At 42.9% G+C, this 17,272-nt stretch overlaps 1 protein-coding gene across 9 annotated transcripts in view; it reads left to right on the plus strand.

The window, feature by feature from the left end:
• stk32c (serine/threonine kinase 32C) overlaps positions 1–17,272 on the plus strand; it is a 250,272-nt gene that overhangs the window by 67,655 nt on the left and 165,345 nt on the right. For all 9 annotated transcript variants that reach the window (XR_003675562.1, XR_003675560.1, XR_003675561.1 and 6 more), the window contains one exon: positions 16,014–16,165. Coding sequence is in view for 6 of the 9 variants with exons in the window: in XM_028467686.1 (XP_028323487.1) it covers positions 16,014–16,165 (152 nt within the window). In the remaining 3 variants the exon portion in view is untranslated. The remainder of the gene's footprint in view (positions 1–16,013; positions 16,166–17,272) is intronic.

Raw genomic sequence — 17,272 nt, forward strand, 5'->3', positions numbered from 1 at the left:
CACAGAGGGGTCCCCTGAGGTGCAGTCATTGGTGTAGAGGGAGAATAGAAGTGGGGAGAGAACACACCCCTGAGGGGCGCCAGTGCTGAGTGACCGGGTGCTAGATGTGATGCTTCCCAACCTTACTTGCTTCTTCCTGTCAGACAGGAAGTTGGTGATCCACTGACAGGTGGAGGCCAGCACTGTGAGCTGGGTGAGTTTCTGGTGAAGGATGTCCGGGATGATGGTGTTGAACGCAGAGCTGAAATCCACAAACAGGATCCTAGCGTAGGTCCCTGGGGAGTCGAGGTGATGCAGGATGTAGTTCAGTCCCATGTTGACTGCATCCTCGACCGACCTGTTTGCCCGATAAGCAAACTGCAGAGGGTCCAGCAGGGGTCTTGTGATGTCCTTCAGGTGGCTCAATACCAGCCTCTCAAAGGACTTCATGACTACGGACGTCAGGGCAATGGGTAGATAGTCATTGAGTCCTGTGATGGCAGGTTTCTTTGGGACTGGGATGATGCTGGAGCTTTTGAAGCAGGACGGTACTTCACACAGCTCCAGTGATGTATTGAAGATCCGTGTGAAGATGGGGGGCCAGCTGCTCAGCACAGGCTTTCAGGCAGGAGGGAGATACTCCGTCTGGTCCTGGAGCCTTTTTGATCTTTTGTTTCTTGAATAGCTGGCACACATCTCTTTCATTGATCTTCAGGGCAGGTGGGGGGTCAGAGGGTGAGGTAGGGGGGGAAGTGGGGGGAACAGGAAGGGCAGAGTCCAGGTGATGGGCTGATGCTAATGAGCTCGGGGGTGGGTGTGAAAACCTGCAGTAAAAATTATTCAGGTCTTCAGCCAGTCTTTTGTTACCTGCAGGGTGGGGGGAGGGTTTCCTGTAGTTGGTCACCTCACGCAGGCCTTTCCACACTTCTGAAGGGACTTTGTTTGAGAAGCTTTGTTTTAGCTTCTCAGTGTAGCACCTCTTGGCTACTCTGATCTCCTTGGTTCGTGTGTACTTAGCCTGCTTAAACAGGACCCAGTCCCCACTCGAGTAGGCTTCCTCCTTAGCCTGACGCAGCATCCTAAGTTGAGGTGTGAACCAGGGTTTGTTGTTGTTGTATGTGCAGAAAGTCTTGGTCTGCACACACATGTCTTCACAGAAGCTGATGTAAGATGTCACAGTGTCAGTCAGTTCATCTAGGTTGTCTGATGCAGCTTCAAAAACACTCCAGTCAGTGCAGTCAAAGCAGTCCTGTAACTCCTGCTTTGACTCCTCTGTCCACCTCTTTACAGTCCTTACTACAGGTTTAGCAGATTTAAACTTATGCCTGTAGGTCGGGATGAGGTGAATCAGACAGTGATCAGAGAGCCCCAAAGCTGCACTGGGAACAGAGTGATATGAATCCCTTATTGCAGTTTAGCAGTGGTCCAGTGTGTCAGCCCCCCTGGTGGGGCACTTTATATGTTGTCTGTATTTAGGGAGTTCATGGGTTAGATTTGCTCTGTTAAAATCCCCGAGAATGATAAGCAAAGAGTCTGGATGTTTTTTCTCCACGTCTGCTATCTGGTCGGCCAGGTGCCGTAACGCCTCTGTTACACTAGCCTGAGGTGGGATGTAAACACCGACCATAACAAACGAGGAGAACTCCCGCGGAGAATAAAACGGTTTACAGTTTATGAAAAAACTCTCCAGATTAGGGCTACACGTCTGCTTCAACACTGTGACATCTGTACACCAACCTTGGTTAATATAAAAGCATATTCCGCCTCCCCTCGTCTTCCCAGAGAGCTCTTTTACGCGGTCCGCTCTGAGTAGCTGAAAGTCCGGCAAATTCCATAGAGAGCTGCTGCTCCTCCGGTGAGAATCTCCGCATAACTTTCTGGTTCAATGAGAACCGGTGAAAAAAGATCAGCAGAGGACTGTCCTATGTTTATTAGTTCTTCTCTGGTGAAAGAGACCAGAGAAGGGGAGCAAGAAACTACAAAAAAGAAGAAAAACGTAACAACTACGAGAGAGCGCAGTACCGAGGCAACCATCCGCGGCGCCATCTTGGCGCCATCTTGGCCATATTGCGTCTCTGCTTTTTCACATTGGAAGTTGTCCTTGCCAGTGTGATTGACAGATTAAATACGATACAGCAGTGGTCACTTATTTGTATGTCTTCAATCCTAGATGGTCAATCTTTAAACCAATAGAAAAGACCAAATCTAAAGTATGACCTTTAGACACATGTTGCACAAAGTGAAAAGAGTCCATAAGAGACATCAGCTCAGCTGCCATTGGACAGGAGGAGTTATCAACATGCAGATTAAAATTGCCAAGGAATAATACACTCCCCAGCTTAACGATAGATGACATAAACTCAGAGAATTCATGTAGGAATAAACCAGGACCAGGAGGTCGGTAGATTAAAACATAGTAAAAAGAATGTTTCGTCTCTAATCTTACACGTCTGGAGCTCGAAGGAGTTGTACGTGTTCATGTCCAGCAGTCTGCAGCATTTTTATTAAGATTTAATGGTTGTAGTGGTACTAGTTGTAAGTACTTATTACTAATTTTGTGTATTTCTGTAGTCCTTTTATGCATTTTTCCTGTAAAATATAAGTTTTTTGGAGTCATAATGTGTATTTGTGTGTGAGTCAAGGAAGGGTAAGAAATACTTTATTAAAGGGAGGATATAAAAAGAGAGTGCAGTGTTACACCTGGGGTCGAAGGGATGCCAATGCATCGTAGACCAATGTATTTACAAAAAACGCTACTGCAAACCCAAGCGCTGCCCCAGACCTGAAGATGCAGCCAGGTTAGTAGAAAGAGCGGGGGCCAGGGAGCCCAGGCCACCCCCCAGGATAACCTAACCCCTAACCCTAACCCTCCCAAGACACCAAGCCGAGAAGCAGCCACCGCCCCCATGCACACACACTCGAGAGACCACCAAGGAGCCAAGGACCCAGCTCACGACCCCTACCCCGAGGCCCCCCACCACATCCACCCCAGCACCCAACCCCTGAGGGGAGGGCCCAGAGAGCTCTCGTCCGAGACCCCAGCAGAGGAGCCAAGGCCCACGCCCATCAGACGGCCAGAGCCTCGCCGAACGGGCAGAGGAGCCAGCAGGGAACGGACCCTAGGCCAGAAGTACCCGGAATAGAAGCAGCACTGGGAGCAGCACACCCAGGGATGACAACCACCCCAGGCCACCTAGGGCAACAAGGGGGCGCTGCATGCCGGCCCCCAGGCTCACTGACCGAGCGCCCCAGGTCACCTTTTTTTGATGCCGCCAGCGCGATGCGCCTTAGTTATTGCCAAAGTCACCACTCCCCCTCTTCTAGAATCCGTGTCATGCCTGCGCTTAACAATGTCATGTGACATATCCGCAATATTATGTAACGTTTTGATACATGCAAGTTTTAGTTAACTGCTAATTAATGCGTTTAATCAGTATTTTTTTATACACTTAAGTTTGCTGAATGAGGCGAGGGATTAAATCAGTTCCCTCTTTCGCCATGTGTGCATGAGGGAGTCCCACATAAACAATAATAAACTGTAATACACACACTTTATAGAGAGAACACAGATTGCCTGGAATTTTACAATATCTCTCTGTAGAAATTTGATACCAACTACTGTATTTATTTTTTACCCATGAAGCACTGCAGTACACAGTTCAACTTTGTAAAAGACAAAAACAAGAAATTACCATATATTCTTACTATGGAAACTACAGCAATTGGTTAAAGCATGCTTTAACAACATCACTGTCCTGTTTGCTCGTGTTGTATGCCAAGTACACCAAGGGGTTATCCCAGTGTGTGCTGTCAATATCACAGGGGACGAGTTGACACACTTGTCTGGGCAATAAGCTGCCAATAGGCTGGCCTTTTGCCAGTCTGGTCGGTATGTTTACACAAAGGCCCAAAACAGGCCGCCAATATGACGCCTCGCAGGGTACACTTATTTCTGCCTCCGTTGTTATGTAAATACGAGGAGTCAATGTGCCGGACTCTGCGTGAGATGGACGGAGGTGTCGATGACTTGCACTGTTGTGCGACTGTGGCGGGGTTCTCCCAATAACGCTCCAAAGAGTTGGCAAAACACAGGCATAGTCCGAAGATTTAGTGAGGTTGAATTTATTTACAGCCGGCCTCCAAAGGCATCACACAAGAAAACAATGATGAAAAAAAGACTATTTACAATATTTACAATGAAACAAAAAGAAACAGGTTGAATAAGAGTCCTTCCATGACTCATTAGACCAACTCAGTCATCAAACCTGGTGTTACCTGCTTTGTAATCCAGAACCAACTCTCCCCACCAGGCCATAGCAGCCTTTATTTAAAGCAAAAGCCCCTCTTACTGAGCGTCATCAATTTTGTGATTTATTTTCTTTATAGAAGAATAGTTTCTTTTAAATAAACCATTCCAAACGTTTTAATTCCTCATTAATTTATAAGTTTTTAGTTACTTATTTTAAATTTAATCAAAACACAAAACAAATCTTATTTTACCACAGGAACAATTAACAATAACGGAAGTGATGTGCTCCCTTTCCTCATTCATACATGGGACGACTGCAGGTAAGAGCGCTTTGAATGTTTGCATTTTAACAAATAGAGCTTCCAAGTATGCACCCTTGTTTGCTTTATGACTGGGGAAGGGAGGACTGGTTACGTTATTTGACAGTATGCACCCAGAACCATTGTCAGAGGGGAAAGGTTTGTTTGGAGAATGACATGTCTGCTTTAGAGCTGTCTCTGCTCCGCTGTGTGCGTGCGTGCGTGTGTGTGTGGGCAGTGACGGACCAGCTCCGTCACAGCGATCCACAGCCGTGGAGTTAAATACCAGGAAACAGCTGATCACAGCAGTCCATCCTTCATCTGCGGACGTCATGAGTACCACAACAACCGGAGCGGCAGAGGGAGGTTGGACTGGGAACAATTTGAGGTTTGCCAGGCCATCTGGGGATCAAGCCACAAAGTGAACCCTCAATATATCCAGGGCAGTTTGGACAGCACGCTCGTTCATTGTCCCACCCCAAACACCCCTACTGCTGAAAGCTTTTCCGAAAACAGCCAAGTAAAAAAAAATGTTTTAGCCCCGCCACCGACCCCAACCCCCAACATCCACCACACCGGCATGTGGCGCGTGCAGACCAGAGGCGATAGAGCCGCACCCACCAGAATGGCTAGCACCACCCCCCAGCAAACAGCATCATCCCGAAGCAGCTAAGCAACCCCGCTACATACGCCAGCAACCCCCCCTCCAGGCCACCAGCCCCACCTCACCAAAGGCAGCGCTGCACCACCCCAAACCCCATCCAGTCCCCGGGCAGACGGCAGGAGAATGCGCCTCAAGATGCCCCACCCCTGGGACAACCCCGCCCCGGCACAGCGCCCACGGGGCTCGGCGCACCCAATCAGCAGACCGACCACTCCCGATGCAGATCCGCCAGGCCAAGAATTGCAGGCCGCACCCCCATACACCCACCCAGCACGACTCCAGGGTAGGCCCTCGCATGGGCAAGGCCCTATTGCGCTCCCCCCACCCCAGGCCCAACCCGGCCCGGCCCACCGCGCTAGCGCCATCTCCACTGATGGTGTGCCAAAAGTCAAGGTGCCCAGACGGGCCGGCGGAGCAACACACAGCAACACCCCGCCACCCAGAGACTCAAGATACAAGCGCCGTCCCCGAGCAATAGCCACCCCACCCCGGACCCCCTCCGACTGGGAGCCACAAACCCCACCACCCCAGGTCCCCCGACGGGCCCACCCCCAAGCTAACCCCCCACCAGCCTCCCGGGCCGACAGGAGCACCCCAACGCCCAACCCAACAGGAGAGCTGGCACAAGAGCAAAGGAGGGGGAGGAGAAATGCGCAAGCCCCCAGCCCCAGGGACCATCCAGACGTGTACAGAGGGGGCAGGAGAGCGAAATCAAACAGCCCAGGGTCCACAAAAACCTAAAGAAGAAGCGCACGCCCGCGCAGAGGCACCCATACACCCCGGTAACCCACCCAGACCACCCCACAAGCCCAGGGAGGTCCCGGTCTACAGTTGGATTAGTGCATTAGTAAAGAGTGGTGCTGGCAATTGCTTGCAGGTTAGATCATCAGGCTAAGAAATCGAGACTTAATGCAGTTAAAAAAATTAGCCCTAATGTTATCTTGGGTTTGTTTTTGTCTGACTTATTTATTAATATGGGTCGTATCGGTTCTATTCGTTTTGATAATATGGAGGTGAATAATTTACAATCGTTATTTAAGAGACTTATGGGACAATAATTTCCACATTCCAATTTGTATTTTCCCTCTTTAGGTATGATGTAAATCATTGCCTCCCTCCAAGAGGCGGGGATGTCCTTCTTTTCCAAAACCCAGTTGTATGCTTTTAATAACGTTGGAATGAGTTGATCTTTCATTGTTCTGTACCACTCTGTGGTAAAACCGTCTGTCCCCGGAGATTTCCCAACTTTCATTCTCTTGATTGCTGATTGAATTTCTACTTAGATAGTAATCTTTCATTTCATTCATTCGTGATCTTTGGAAGATTTATTGGAACAAGAAAGGCATCAATCTGGTTGTCACTGCTCATCTGAGGTTGGGAATAGATTATTTTATAATATTTTTAGAAGCATTGTTTTTCTATTTCATTTGTTGCTGGGTTCCTTATGTATAGTTCTGTCTGCTTGTTGTTTTCCTAACATATGATAGAAGTTTCAATGACTTTCCACCCGTCTCAAAATAATGTTGCTTTGTGAACAGGACCTTCTTTTGAATTTCTTGAGTGTTTATTTCCTCTATTTCTTTTTTTAACCTTTTAATGTCACCTTTATTGTCCTCTGAGAGATTTTGCGTGCTTCTTCTGCAATCCCTTTAAATCTTCTTCTAATTTCACCCGTTCAGCAGACTTACAACCATGCGTTCTATTTTACCTATAACCATAACATAACATGCTACTTGGATTCTTTAATTTTGACAATATTTTCCATCACTTCATTGGGTTGAGTACTCCAAAGACCTGTTATGCATCTAAGTGATTCTAAAACATTCAAAAACCCGGTGCGCTTCCCCCTTCCTGTGAGAACCAGCAGGGAATAAACAACAAACAAACACAACAACACACATTGACCCCTATGTAGGGGTCTGTTAACCTGACCTTCTGGAGCCTCCCTAGGGGGAAAAGTCCCCCCCGTCAGTGTGGAGGAAGAGGCCCTTACCTGAAACAGCCACATGGTAGAAAAAAGAAAGAAAAAATAAAATAGTCACCAGATTATAATAATAAATCTCCATCTCCACTTTCAGTGTTTTTAGTTCAGTACCAAAGATTACACTTATCTCTGCCGTCCTGAAGCCAAGAGTTATATCCCTTAGGTCCCGGTGATGGTCTTCTGAAAGCCTGTAGCTTCTCTCTGTAGTTTGAATCCTGTCCGGTTGTGCCCCTCTTTGCTCGTCGGTCCACTCTTGTCCATGACATCTGCTACACCTGCTCCATGAGCGACCCTGGAGGTGTAATGGTTGTCAATGCCTCTACTCAGCAGGTACTCTGATGCCTCCTCTACGGTTTCATAGATTTTGGTTCCATTGTTGTGACTCACGCGCAGCCTGGCAGGAAAGACGGTCTGGAATTGAACTTTATCGTCTTTCAATGCTTTGCGGACCTTTCCTGCCACATAATAAACCCCTTCCTCTGCCATGCTTTGCAAAGTAGCATTTCTTTGGTTCTGAAACTCAGAAACTTCACTATAATGGAGCATGGCGGCGCATCCTCCAGCGGCTAGGGCTGGGTGTAAACGATTATTTTCAAAACGATTATTCGGGCGATCATTTTATCGAATAGTCGACTATTCTAACGACTAATTAGACGATTAATCTAACAATTATTTTTCTGTTCCACGATTAATAAAAACCATAAAATCTCAAATAAATACAAAAACAATCTTAATAAATATTTTTATTTTTTTTATACAATGGTTTTCCAAAGCCAAACATCTTAACACAAAATAAAAGCAGTGTTATGCAAAATGGAAGGCCTGTCAGTGTTATGCATTAGTTGATATTCATTGGCGAACTAACTTTCGTGTAGTGAATCATGATACTAAGCTGGCAAACATCAGTCTAATATTGTGTTTTACTTGGAAACAACCACAGCATGATTTCGCTAATGCAAATTATGAATTGGCAAACATAATGTTGAACAGATACGTCTAATGTTACTACAATCTGCTTGCTACCGTAGCTAGCAGCTCTACACTTTGGTGGTGCTTGTAGCTAGATAGCTGTGTTCTGTTAGCAGTAAGTTATCCACCGTTACCATTCATGCCAGCATTATATGCTATTTCTAGCTAACGTTCGCTAAACACAGCTGTTGAGCCACCAACACAAACACAGTTAACTAGCACCACTGAAGTGCGTAGAGCTCAAGCTCATGTTGCACAATACAATACATAGACATAGTATTTATTGCCACACAGCGATGCTGGTGGTATTTTTATTTCACAATACACTACTAATGTTGCACAAATGTGAAATTAATTTAGCAAGCCTTGGTGATAGTTAGGCTGGACGATATATTGTCCCGCAAATTATTTCCGATAAATGATATTGTCAATTTTTTTAGACCAAATTAACCACTAATATAATGAAAACATATCATAATAATGAAAGTACACCCTTTCAAATGCAATCAACTTGTATTTCTCATTAGTATTTTTTACCATTGTAATTTGAATGTCAAGAACTTTTAGATATTTTAAACAAATGAACAAACATTTAAAATAAAATAAAATAACTGTCTCTGTTAGCAAAAATGCACTTTAATAAATATCACAAACAAAAACAATAAAATAGACCCTGTCTCTGTTAAGAAAAAAAACCTCAAGTGCAAAACCACACACAACCAAAGCAATAAATAAAATGGTTTATCAAAACTCTCTCAAAAAACAAAATTGCACTTGCAATAAATATTAAACATTGAGGCACAGAGGTATAAAGCTGTACATTCCTGAACAGGTAATGGCTGTTTTATGCTTAACGCATCAACGTGCTGTGCGGAAATGAGACGCATGGAATCCGCATGAAACAACGCATGTTGCATTTATACTTTGTGCGGCTTCCGCTACCAAACTGCAGGGGGCATTGTATTACAAACACACGCCAATCATGGTACAAAAGTACAGTAGAAGACGTAGCCGTTGTTTACGACATGACGGCGAGACTGCGTCTACTTCTCCTATTTTTCCTCGAGGAAGAGGAAATGTGTTGTCGTTTGTTACTACTGAGACGGAAAAGAAAGCGAAGGTGGTCGACTCGTCCTTTAAATCGTAGGAGCCAACCTTCCAGGTCCCTGTAGTCCCTGTGCCACATGTGTTCCTAGCTGATGCTGCATTTCCACTTCAACAAAACTTGATGCGGCAATTTCCAGGTATATCTATTGGTGATCATGTTAACATTTTTGTATGTCAGCTGTTAACACAACATGATTTTTTTTTGTTTTTTTTTCTTTTTTTCCAACATGGTTTTGCCTCTTTCTGTCTGTACTGTGTATAACCTGAACATTGGCAAAACATTATTTTTTTTATAGTATTTGTAGAGTTTATATATAAATATATATGTGGGATAAACAAAGGACATATCATCTCATCCTAATCTCATTGTACTTACAGGGAAAAAAACCTCAGCGATGCCCAGCAAATCTACAATGACAGTCACTCACGTGCCAGGAGGGTGATAGAGAACGGCTTCGGCATACTGGCAGCACGATGGCAAATCCTGGGACGACCGATGGAATTTCACCCACAGAAAATTGTGAAGTTTGTGAAGGCCTGTGTAGCCTGCACAATTTTTTTAAGCAGCACAGATGCTGCCAACTCCCCCGGCAACCAGTTATATCCCTCCCAGGTTCACAGACTCCTCTACACACGGGTGATCCTGTGAGTGGAGAGTGGAGGGCAGTGGTAGCAGGCCACAACAACTTGTTGGACATTGGCCAATTCAGCAAAGCACGAGCGAGCCAGGCTGAACTCTCAGCTCTAAATGATCTCAGGTCATTGTTCCTGACACCACAGGGACTTTTTCCCTGGCAGGAGAATGTAATCAGAAAGGTATGCTGAACCATACCTTTCAAGTATCCCATTTTGGCCGGGAAACTCCCGTATTTTACCCCTCTTTCCCGCCAACTTCCCGTATGAGTATCAGTGTGAGAGTGTCAGTCCTCGCGAGATTAGTGCTGACAGCGGCAACAAACCCGGAAACAACTCAGAACAGAGATGGATGAATGAAGACGTTCCAGCAAAAAAAAAACAAGAGCAGCAGGATGGGACACAGTTGCACGTTCTGTTAGATTAGTAACTGAGATTTTAACGTCTACCACAGCGGAAGGAACACGTAAGTCACCATGAAAAATCAGCCAATCACAAGCACCACAAATAAACACTGCTTTCAAAAAATGTTAAAGAATGTAAAGTCCGCAACAAATGTGTCTAATAAGTCATTAGTGAATTCCAGAGAACCACATGAGTGAGCCTGAAAAATTATCAAAAAATATATTAATGAAAATAAATGTTACTCTTTAACTTATATCCAACGTGTTGACTTGTTATAAACTGTAAGTATATTAAATAAACACATGTGCTTCATATACACATTTATGTTTTTATTTAGGCTGTTTTATAATTTAGGAATTAGGGCTGGGCGATATATCGAGATTCAAGATGTATCGAGTTTTCTATTTTGGCGATATAGAAAACTATAATATTTCACATATCGTATGAAACAAAATACTAGTTTTAGGAGTCGCTGCTTTTACTTCTAAGAACAACATGTAAAGCTCAGTTAGATGGATTTCTGAGTGCACATATTGTGTAGCTTTTTGTATTAAATGTCCCTGTGTGGCATTTAGCATCAGCAAATTTAACCCAGAATTGTCTTTCTGGTCAGACTTTATTTGATAAAATTATCTAGATTTATATTGTATATCACCATTTTGAGAAAATATATTGAGTTATGAGTTTTGGTCCATATTGTCCAGCCCTAGTAGGAATGTTCACAGCATTTTAATGTTAATAAAGGTCGACCTACCAGACTCTAATCACATAATTGTATTTAGTAAGTGGTTGACAAGTGGGTGTTTTAGATTTCTTGTACACCTATCTTAAAATATAAGGAATACTGGATCTTGGTTGGGCGGGTGGGACGCCTCGTAGTGGGCACCAGAAAATTTCCCTTATTTTCAAATCCAAAACTTGACAGGTATGTGCTGAACAGCAATGAAGAAAATATGGGACTGCAGTGAATTTGAAATACAAAACTGTTTTTATTGCAACACACTGTAACAAGAAATAAAATATGCTAAAAAAAGAATTGCACTTCTTTGTGACCTCTATTCTATATTCTCATACAGCACTTGGTAGATTGTATGTTTGACTGCCTCAACTTTGGGATGAATTCCAGCATGTCAGCAACATGGTAGCTGTAACAGTGGCCCTCACTTTCTCAATGGCTCTCAGTGGCCCTCACTTTCTCAATATCTACTAATCTATTTTCAAGCAGGTCAGCATCCTTCTTCTTCGACTTTGGTCCTGGCGACACACTCCTTGAGGCACTCCTTTTACCTGAGTAGTAAGGCAGAAGTGATCAGAAAAAACTTTATTTATCCCAGAAGGGTAATTGGGAAGGCACTGAGCGGCATATAAAGAACACCAGCAATAGTAATTATACACAACAATGGAACAACACTAATAATAATAATTATACACACATATATACATATATATATATATATATACATATATATATATATATATATAATGTAATCCAAATAATATACACACATGCAGAAAACAAGTATATAAGTCAGGCCACTTCCGGCCCTCGGTCAAATTTTATGCGGCCCCCAAAGTAAATGTACAAATGGCAGAAAATGACACAAAACATGAGCAAGAATAAATAAAAAAAAAATAGAATTACAACATTGCAGGAAAATACAGTAAAAGACCAGAGAAACACAGAAAATACTCCAAAAACACACAAAATTTAATAAAAAAAAATGAACGAAACAACAGTAATATACAAAATTACAGAAAATGACAACAAAAAAACATGAAAAAAATTCAGCAAACCCACAGCACTAACAAAAAAGAAAGAAAACAGAAATATACAAAAAGAATTAAACCAAAAACACATAATGACAGTGCAAATACAACTCCATAAAACATATGTTTTACAGGAAAACTACATAAAAGAACAGAAATGCACAAAATGCCTCACAACGAGCAACACAACAACAAACTATAAAACTTTTTGTGGCCCCGCTGTGATTAAAGTTGCCTACCTCTGATATAAGAACAACATAAACATCACTCGAGTTAATTAGGGGAGAAAATAAAAACACCACCGCTAAAAGTAGGAGACTGTGGCTCCACAAATGAGGAGATTGAGGACACATTTGAAGAGACCGAAGGCAGCCATGATTTTTCATGGAGCTTGTCCGTGTATTTAGAAAAATGTGGAGGCGCTCTAAGCCTAAATGTTTCCGCATAGAGTGCCCATGCAGGTGCTGAGGGTGAACCCCCCTTATCATCTAGCCTGTTTGGAGGCCAAAGTCAAGGAAAACAAAATACTTAGACTTAGCTTGGTTCAGAGTGACAGCCTGGGGGAAGAAACTGTTTTTATGGCGGGTAGTTTTGGCGTACAGTGATCTGTAGCGTCTGCCGGAGGGGAGGAGTTTAAACAGATTGTGTGCAGGGTGTGAGGGATCTGCAGTGATGCTACCTGCCCGTTTCCTGACCCTGGACAGGTATAAGTCTTGGATGGAGGGCAGATCAACACCAATGATTGAGATATATTTAAACTTGGGGGTCAAACAGCAAGCTCCCTGTTTCACTGATTGATAGGTTGTCTTTTTCTCCAACAATTTATAGAGCAAGGTGATTCCATTTATGGTGATGAGCTAAGGTTAGAGATATGACCCTGTAGGATGACATATATATATATATATATAGGCACTAGCTTGCTGGGATATGTTTTAGAGTTTTGCAGAGATTGCCGTGTTTGCAATGATCTGGCCAGCAGCTCTCAGGAGGTTTTGACACCCTGTTTTTGGACTCTGATTGTACAACAAATGTCAAAATATTTGCAATTCAGTTGTCCCGAAGATATCTTCTACACCACCTTTTTGTCATCACCATCTACACCACCAGATGCAACACTGCTCTTTGTTCTCATGGCAAAAGCCTCTTAGTTCACTCAGAATCACTTCCAAGTTGGCCATTTCACACCGTGGTTTGTGTTGGCTTTACCCGTTAGCCGCTAGTCGATGCTGCGCACCGTATTCTTCACCCTCTTCTCCACGGACGACGTTTTTTGTTCCAAGTGGCGGTGTGGCTCTTCTCCCCTTTCTCTGGCTTTTTGCGGGTTAATTAACATGGGTTGTTTGGGGGAATTTCTCTCATTACCTTGGTTTAACCAGGGGCTCTCTTGTTATGCTGCCATCTTGCCATCTTGGCGGTGGTCCGACCAGAAGTCCAGGTGCCGTTTTTTAAAATCAATCGTTCTTCCTAGAATATTTATTTATTTATTTTATTTTTCCGATATTTAATCAATATTTTTCTTATTGTATTTTTCACATTTTTGTGGACAACCGCAGAGTGGCAGCCTAGCAATTGAGCATGTTGACCAGCTGCTGTTCCTACATAAGAACCTTGACACTCCCAAGCACTAGTTTGATGAACATTAACAGTATCAGTGGACCAACTTCAAAGAGTTCCGTACAAATTTGTACATGTTTAGTTTACCTCCTTTCTAATGGAGGTTGTATTTCATTACTTATTTCGGTTGAAATTATAATAAATCAATGAATGTCTGAATGTGATGTGCATTGTTTTTTTGGAACTGTGACATATTTGTGACATATTTCTAGGTGTGTAGGATTCAACTAATGTGTGGATAAGAAAAAAAATAGTGATAATCGTCACTGTAGAATCGCAATACTTGTTGACACATATTCTTATGGTGCATACTTTATACGTCACGTCACATGTTTACGCCTACCTCAGAGGTAGGCGTAAGTGGCGGCTTCTGGAAAAGGAGGAATATTACACCTCGTTTTTACTTTTAACTTAACAATGCTACAAGAAAGGATGTCTACCCCCTCCCTCGAATTGAATCGGCGAGCCGGGGCACAGACAGCATCTTAAATTGCGAGTCCCGAGAAGATACCTGTGTGAATGCTTTTCTTTCTTGGTGCCGCACAAGTGGGGATGGAGCTGGAATTTTAAGAGGATCGTCCTTCTTTTTGGCTCCCATCACTCTCCCTGTGGCCTGGACTGCACCGCGTTGGACACGGAGACACAGGTCAGTTACAGCGGACATATCCACGCACATGGCTGGATCCTGAGTCGGCCCAAAAACCTTGCACAGCTCAGCCTAATAGGCTGTGAGCAGGGGGAGGATTTCGAGCACTCTGGCCGTAAGCGCACCGCCTTGTAAGCTTTCTCAGTCGGGGCTGACTGGAGATGGTCAGACATGGATGGCAGGCTCAGTTTCCGGGATAGCACTACTGACAGTCGCAAAGGCAGGTGCACTGCAACGAGTGGCTCTACCGAAGGCAAGTGGAGCAGACCCAGCCTCTCCATCACCTCGCAGCCGAGGGATGAGACACCAAGCTGCTGCTGCAGGAGGGGTGGTTTTTCCATGAACATGCCACCTCTCCGAGCTGTGGAGCTCGGCCAGAGTGATGAAGGTGTCGTCTTCCTCCTCTGATGTGAGGAGTTCAGAGGCGACATCTTTATCTTCCCTACAGTCCAGTCTAAGGACGTCTTCCTCCAGTGGAGGAACAGTGGCGAGGTCGAGCTGGGGTGGCGAGGGCGGTGTTGTAACCGGTTTATTTACTGGAGTGTTAAGTCCCTGGCTCGACAGCCGTGGTGTAGCGTCGAGGAAGTGGTGAGCTGAGCCGAAAACAGGTGTGTTAGCAGCGATTGGCGTTTGACGGCCGTGGTGAGGTGTTGAAGCAGTGCAATATCAAGCGTGAAGAGCAAGGATGCACTGGTCGACCTGGTGTGGTCGAGAGCAAAAAACATCCAACAGCAGTGTCCGGCGATGGATTCCAAAAGAGAAAATCAAATTATAGTGGGCTTCTGAGGAATGACACAGAGGTGTATATCCCATAGTGAGATATCAAAACAAATGTTATGTTATGAAAGAGAACCCCTCTAACCCTCTCCATGAGGAGCTGTTGTCCAAGAGCAGATTGTTCAGACAATGCAAATTCCTACCACAATGCAAGATGAAGTGCTTCAGGCATTTATTTGTTCCCACTGCCATCAGACTGTAAAATTTTCCTAGAGATCAGTCAAAGTGTATTCTATTATATTGTATCGTTACAGAGTGCAGAGCCCACAGATGCTAATTTGTATAGAAAAAGCGGGGCCAACAGTGACATAAGCCACCAAAACCTAACAAACCATTATTCTTGGCCTATAGAAAAATTTGATTGTAATTCAGTCATTTATTTAAAGAACAAAATATGTCAAAATTATAATATTTGACTAAAATATCAATAATTGGACGAGGTTCAATTATTGATGAACACTACTTGATACTCAATACATTTGTTTTTGAGATTTTGTTAACTCTTTAAGGTCCAAATAATTTTGAACCCGTAGTCTATAAAACTGAGTCAGATTTTTTAGAATACCAACCTTGCCGAACAAGCATTTAATGCCATAACACTAAATAAGATTGCAGAACTTATGAGACAAAACAAGCAAATATTGTGAATACACAGTAAATACAATTTGTGCATCAGCAATTTATGCATTGTGTATCTATCCAACTGATATTAATTTTGGAAACATGTTTTTTTTTTAGCTTCTGGCGTATGTGTTAATACGGTTTCAAATGCTCTTTAACAAAACAGTTGAGATGCAATCTTCTTTATTGCTATCTGTTTCCAACAAAATATAACAAATGATATATATTTCATGCACTAAAGGTTTTTGTTCTCTCTTTCTCCCCTCACACAATTTTCTTCATCCTGTCCTTTTCTGCAGGTATGCATTGTGCAAAAGAAGGACACTGAGAAAATGTACGCCATGAAGTACATGAACAAGCAGCAGTGCATAGAAAGAGATGAGGTCCGAAACGTCTTTAGAGAGCTTGAGATCCTGCAGGAAATTGAACATGTTTTTTTAGTAAATCTCTGGTGACTATCCCATGTTTTTACATGATTAATGTGGTCTATTGCTTGCCTGTGTTGGTCACCCTGCTTTGCTTGTGTGTGTTTTTAAGTACCTAAATGAGTTCACAAATAAGTGCACAAGCTCTAAAATCTGCTGCATCTCTTCTGTTTGTGAGTATCTACGGTAGTTGATTGTGGTGCATGCACTATACATATAAATTTACATATATATACATATACTGTATATATATATATATATATATATATATATATTTTTTTTAGCACTCAAAACGTATTCCCTCTGACTCAACATGTATTTCCCTCTGCAAAAATCCTTCAACAATTTTTTTCCAAAAAAGTATCAAACCAGTATTAAGTTATAAGCAAGTAACATGGATAATAGTTTGCTAACTGACAGAGATAAGTGGTTGACAAAAGGCAATATTTAGTAATGTCAAAAAACATACAAATTAAGTTATGTAAGATCAACACAAATAACAATATTAAACAAATACAATGGGCTGTAAGCACATTGACACTTAACTCATTCAGTGCCAGCCATTTTCAGATTTTCTACCCCCCAGTGCCAGCATTTTGACTGATTTTTAAAGACCCACAGAATATTTTCTACTATGACTATCTGAAATCTAACACCGGATTCTGAAAGATTGAAGCCTCTACTTTCATTCAAGAAAAAAATAATTTATTTCTGGCTCGTTTCGTTCTTTTGTAATCAGCCGTTGAATTGAGCAAGTTTTAAACAAATCTTCAGTTTCAGAGCAAAAAGCTCAGAAAACAGCCTTCTTCTAAAAAAAACTATCCCCTGTCAGTGACTTTAAAGCTATTTTTATTTATTTTTTGCTTTAGTGACAACTCTAGCATCTGAACATTGTTTCCTTATATAAAACAAAACAAAACAAAACAAAAACAAAAAAAAAAAACAATTAGACCGGGCTTTTGATGGCAAAATTATTATTATCAGAGTTCAATGGATTTCTTACTGTATTTTGGCATTCCTCCAAGTTTCTCTCCCGTCATTCTGTACACACACAACTTCCTCTTTCTCCCTGACATGCAGAGTGTCACTGCGTTCCCTGTTTTTTTATTGTGTTATATCACCATCGCCACATT

This window comes from Gouania willdenowi, chromosome 15 (genome assembly GCF_900634775.1).
Source record: "Gouania willdenowi chromosome 15, fGouWil2.1, whole genome shotgun sequence".
NCBI lineage: Eukaryota > Metazoa > Chordata > Actinopteri > Blenniiformes > Gobiesocidae > Gouania > Gouania willdenowi.